This window comes from Papaver somniferum, chromosome 6 (assembly GCF_003573695.1).
Source record: "Papaver somniferum cultivar HN1 chromosome 6, ASM357369v1, whole genome shotgun sequence".
Lineage (NCBI taxonomy): Eukaryota > Viridiplantae > Streptophyta > Magnoliopsida > Ranunculales > Papaveraceae > Papaver > Papaver somniferum.
The window spans coordinates 8,944,764-8,950,763 of record NC_039363.1 but is presented as its reverse complement, the minus strand read 5'-3'; the positions used below and the strand labels follow the sequence as shown (position 1 = coordinate 8,950,763).

Below are 6,000 nucleotides of genomic sequence, written 5' to 3'. Positions count from 1 at the left end.
TGCTCATTACTACAGAGGACAGCTTTTTGTGGCCGCCACAGTCCATTTCACCGCAATCACTACAATCCAGTTCCATAGCAACTATTGTGATCTAGTCGACATAGCTGTTGTTATCCTGATTCATATAACTATTGAAGACATATAAAGATCGATGTCACATTCAGTAGCACAGCCAAGACCATTGGAGGTCCAACAACATGCAAAGTTTGTTACCATCTCAACTACTAAAGGGTCACACCCTTTCGCTCGCAAATACAGAGGCTCAGTCCATAATTGACAGCATCTTAATACCAGCAGCTCATACAAATTCCATCCGAGTGACGTCAAATATAGCTCATGTTTTCCAAACAACAGTTAATAGTCAAGTTCTTCACAACTACCACAGTTCAGTTTTATATCGACGGTTACAGCTCACTTTCAACACCACTCCGCTCCAGCAACACGCTTCCGTTGCAGACCAGATCATCCATAAGTCCTGTCTGTACAAACAACAATGGTTCATACTCAACTGTTTCCCGCCGATCTTCCAATCACAATAGCCTCACTTGGGGGCGACTTGATAACAATTTCCACAATCAACGAAGGCATTTTTCTTTATGCTTCAACAACAGAAATTTACTCTTGGGGGCGTCTTGAGTTCCGCAAACAGCAAGAGAAGGTTGCCAATCACTTTAGCAGAAATAATCCATGCTTGGGGGCGAGTTTTTTCATTGACTAAGGAAAACGAAAATTTCTTAACCCCAACAAGTTGGAGGTTAAGAGGGGGCGATGTTTGTACCATAAGTAAAAATGCCACATAATTGGCCAAATTGGTACTTGAATCATCTTTTGGTCCTCATCCAAGCCCGCTAACCAGTTAATCGAAGCATCCTACCAGCCTACCCATCATTACATAAATTCAATGACCGGGCAATGGTCGAAGTCAACACCCGACAAATGGTCATCATCAACATCCGGTCAATGGTCAAAGTCAACGCTCGGTCAACGGTCAAAGTCAACAGTTGGTCAACTTTCAAAGTCAGGTTGAACGTCGCACCTCTAGCCAATTTTCAGTCATGTTTCCAACAGTGCTGCTAACCAGTTTTCAGCCAAGTACTATGTCGCACTGCCAACCATCCTCAATCCATGCTTCCATCCATTATGCATGTCAGCCAGTCAATCCAGTCTGCCAGCCATTATACATGTCAGCCAGTCAATCTTGTCTGCCAACCCATTATGCATGTCAGCCAGTCAGTCCATCATGCAGAATTAACACAGGGAGGCATGAATGGAGGTTTCATGCAGAATTTATTCAAAGAAGCATGCAAACAGTTTTATGCGGAATTGAAGATGGAGGCATGCAAAGTTAATTCCAGCAGTTTCATGCAGAATTGAAGATGGAGGCATGCAGAGTTAATTCCAGCAGTTTCATGCAGAATTGATTGCAGGGCATATTAATGCCATTTAAGTCTATCTCGAAATTAGTTATTAAAACGGTATAAATAGAGACGCCCTGATGGAGACAGGGAGGAGCCAATAGAGAGAAAAAAATACATTGTAATTCCATAATCAATAAAAAGATCGCTCCCCAAGAGGATTCGTCTGTGGATATAGGCAAACAATGTCGAACCACGTTAAACCTGTGTCTCATCATTTGTTCTTCAATTCGCCTCCTAACCCAAAATACACACTAAGTAATCGATTCAATCGTGTTTCGTGCCCAAAAGTAATTTTGGGTACAAACAAATTGCATAATGGAAATTTCAATTACTATTATGCTTTTCAATTTTTTTTTGAAATAATCGCATGCGTTGAAAAATGCAACTCGTGATATCAATGGATAGTGATGGATATCTTTCTAAAAAAGGTTTTCGTGAATAGATATGAATCCATTATCTCAGATATTTATAGTACCCAAAAATAACCAATAGGAGACGCGTCGTTTGGAGTTTAGAGAACTTGGAATGCTTTACTAGTTTGTTATGCACAAACTAAATAGTGTCGGATTTTCAAACGGATACGTCATTTAGGATGTTGAATATTGTTTTCCGAGGGTGTCTCTAAGAATTTTGTTTTCGAAAGGGTTTCAATATGTGCTTGATATGAAGAGGCGTTTCTTTTTTTTGTTGCCATGATATGTGTCTGATGACATGGCGTTAAAATTGCAATGACTCCGGTGAGATGGCTTCATCAAAATCAAGAATGATTGTGGTGCTGCCATTTGGAGACTTAGAGGTCCCTAATTATAAATAAAGATTAACATCTGCACCTGAACCATGTTTCAATATATCAATTTGAATTTGTCTACGGTGCTAAAGCTTTGACCAACTTAAATGAAAACTGTCTGTAATCACCATAAGACTTAAAGAGCGGAAATGATAGGATGAAGAACTTTAATCTAGATAAGATGGTTGATGTTATTCATAGCATAAACTTAACGATAAGCTATAAGTAACGATGATCTCAAAAGCCTCTGCTGGGTTTTTCACCTAACGAAGAAAAACAAGGAAGGGGCACGAAGAAGAAAAGACGTATAAAATGGGATAGCAAGTTGAGTATCGGGTTCAGATTAACGGGTACTTGACCGGTTTAGTTAACTTAACCACGTAAGGTTTCCACGAACCAGGAGCACTTATTTGACTCTTTCCGTCAACTGTGGTTGACTCAGAAGTTGTCCGTCTGTTGGGAAAAATAGAAATCATTGGATTTATACGACGATTGCTCTTAAAAGAAACGTTGTGTCCATTCACTATCTGGTATACCGGATTGCTTCAAAAAAGGGAACTGTTCAGAAAAAAGGCAAATGTTAACTCCGTATAGAGGATAAGGATGATTAAAAAATTAGTTTATTGTCTAGAATGTAGATACTTTTGTTGGAATTTTGAATATATTGGAAATGCACGTCTCCTTTATCGATAACAGGTAAAATTCCATCCAATACCCCTAATTTAATTAGGCTAGTTTACTTTCAGTTGTTTTTATGTTTTCATGAGAATCGAGATTAAAAAGAACATCAACAAACGAGATTAAAATTTCCACTCATTTATTTGCCAAATCACTAGTTTTTTTATTTAAGCAGAGACTCACCGTGAAAAAGATTCGAAAGAGTGATCTAATTTACCAAGATTAATAAGATAACTGACATATTATTTCGAAACAATCTTTAATCAAAGACAACATATACAAAAATGATAAATCAAAGAACACCCAGTTCATCAATGCAGTAGATCCCAATTCTTAATCAAATTGAACAAGATAAGAGGACCCCAAAAAGAAAAAGAAAAGATTTCCCATACCGACATATTATTTGGCTTGGGATATTTATGTATTGAATTATACAACTACTCAGCTCGTATACCAAAAAGACCCAACGGCGAATTGAATTGAATGAATGATACATACTACCATCACCAAGCAAAAGAACATCCACGTGACTCACGCACATCTTCTTTTATTGTATAATGATGGGTTGTTTTAAGGTGCTTTGGTTTTACGATTGTTTTGGCCGTTTGGTTGTATGTTGAAAATCTTCTCGGCAGATGTGCAAAATCGATAAAGATTTTTTCTCGACTGTTGACAAGTTTCCACGTGTTTCCGGTGAAGTTTCTATTTACCAGCGAAGACCTAGATGACTTTTGGCCTTTTGTCATCTCTACCTTTATTAGGCTAGTATAGAATTTCAAAACTGCAAATTCTACGACCAAAACGTGAATTTTCTTTTTCTTAATTGGCAGCAGGTAAACCACTAAAGTTGGTTATTTGTTTCACTGATTCAATGTGTGTCGCAACATTCCTCGACGTCGAACATGCTACTCTGTTAAGGAGTTCATGTTTTTAAGAAAGAAAATTTATTTGTTTTTGGCATTTATGTGTGGTATGAAGCTCATCATGTATGTCGGTATAATAATTCACAAATTAAAATATCTACGCACATATCACCACGTGTCTCACAATGTTGGATTTTCGTTTTACTATAAAAACCCTCACAAACATCACCAAATCATTCACAAAACTAACTCCATGGCCACATCTAAAATCAACCACATCTCTCTTTTCCTTCTTTCTATTCTTCTTCTCTCTTTAGCTACTATCTCCAAATCTGATGTAAGTTCCTACTCGGTACTCACCATTTCAACTCACTTCATACATCTTCCGATCTAATCTCTTTTTTTCTTTTTGTATATAATTGCAGGAAGATTGTGTGTACACATTGTACGTAAGAACTGGATCAATCATCAAAGGAGGAACCGATTCAAAGATATCTCTAACACTTTACACTAGAAAAGGCGAGTACATTAACATTCCAAATATTGAACTATGGGGTGGACTAATGGAACCGGGACATGATTATTTCGAAAGAGGTAACACTGATATTTTCAGTGGGAGAGGCTACTGTTTGAAAGATCCAGTGTGCAAGATGGACCTTACATCTGATGGTACAGGTTGGGGTCACGGTTGGTTTGTTCACTACGTTGAAGTCACAACTGCCGGTAAACATGAAAAGTGTGAGAATCAGTATTTTGATGTTGAGCAGTGGCTTGCTACTGATACTTCTCCTTACAATCTCACAGCAATTAGAGACAATTGTCATGGTAACAAGTTTTCCTACACCAAACTGGAATCAAAGACAGAAGCCAGCACATAGGTTTTACATGTATGTAATTGTGTAAACCTTAGTGAAAGAGTTATAGGGAAGTTTTTATTTGTGTGTGTTGTAGCATGGAATTGTTTTCTCTAATAAACAGTTAAGATCTTGGATCTGTAACTTGTATTGCTTGTTCGTGTTCTGTTTTGTGTATCAACTATGAACCACACAAGGTCAGTGTGGGGAAACTCGACTCAGAAATAGTCCCCATGATGTAGACCATTTTGGCATCGTACATGCAATAATGGCATAACTTAGTGGTCTAGTTAACATGCAACATGTGGCCTAGAGAAATATCACCAACTCCACTTTATGGTAGCTAGATATTCAACTTCAGCTGATGTACATTTTGGACAATATGTTACTGAGTCTATCCATATGACGCACATTTCGTAGCATATTCGCTCCAGTTGATTGCCCTGATTCCCTGTATAATCAATTCTTCACAAAAGCAGGCCATGATGGCGAAATTTCGGGTGTCTTTTTTTTGAAACAGGAAACTACATGTCCATGACTCTCCATTTTGTTTCATGACTTCTTCTACTGGTAGTATATTTTAGTCCAGGTGTGATGTAAATGGTGATCACGTTTATTAATTAAATCAATTGACCCCAACGTTAATCAAAATGTAGTAGGTATTATTAGCTTGAAAATCAAACTCATTGTCAAACTTGTGCTACTTGTCTGGCTATCAAATTCCAATTCAGTAAGGTTAAAAATCACTCGGGACTTTTTTTTACCGATCAAAATAAAAAATCATTCTCGACTTTTTGACTAACTATTAAAACATTGCAAAACTGGATTTTTTTTGAACATACCTAAATCCTTCTAAGCATACAAAACAATAGTCCCATCTTGGGTGATCTTATAAGGGTTATCTTATGGGTAGTTCAATTACCTATATACCCTTAATACAAAAATCTAAAATCAGTTTTCTAAAAAATCAAAATCAGTTTCCCTTAACATCTCTTCTTCTCCCTCCTCCTCTAGCCGAACTCTTCCCCCTCCTGCGAAAAAAAAATTCATCATCGTGATTAATTGCGATTCGTAAAAATTTGATCGTCGATTAAACTCAACCACATAATGACTCGTACAAAGAAAAGCAGGGACTAGGCAAACCAAATCGTCTTCTAATCCATCAATTGAAGAAGAAGAACCAATTGAAGATGAAGGTGTAGAAACTGAAAATCAACCACCAATTGAACCAGAAATTGAACTAACTGCATCTCCAACGCCGGAAATGAGGATAAGAAAGTAAGTTTTACAAACCCAATCTCATATTTGCTGTTTTTCATCGATTAAATGACGGTTATAGTATTGGGTTCGGATCAAAATTGAGTTGCGTTTTTAGCCGAACTGTTCTTCACAAAAGCTTC

The 6,000-nt window shown here is 37.4% G+C and overlaps 1 protein-coding gene across 1 annotated transcript; it reads left to right on the top strand.

The window, feature by feature from the left end:
* Window positions 1-3,981: 3,981 nt before the first annotated feature.
* LOC113286870 (PLAT domain-containing protein 1-like) lies at window positions 3,982-4,750 on the top strand. Its single transcript, XM_026535504.1, has 2 exons — window positions 3,982-4,083; window positions 4,172-4,750. Exons 1-2 carry the CDS (start codon window positions 4,000-4,002, stop codon window positions 4,622-4,624), a joined length of 537 nt encoding a protein of 178 aa, XP_026391289.1. The 5' UTR covers window positions 3,982-3,999; the 3' UTR covers window positions 4,625-4,750.
* The last annotated feature ends 1,250 nt before the right edge of the window (window positions 4,751-6,000 follow it).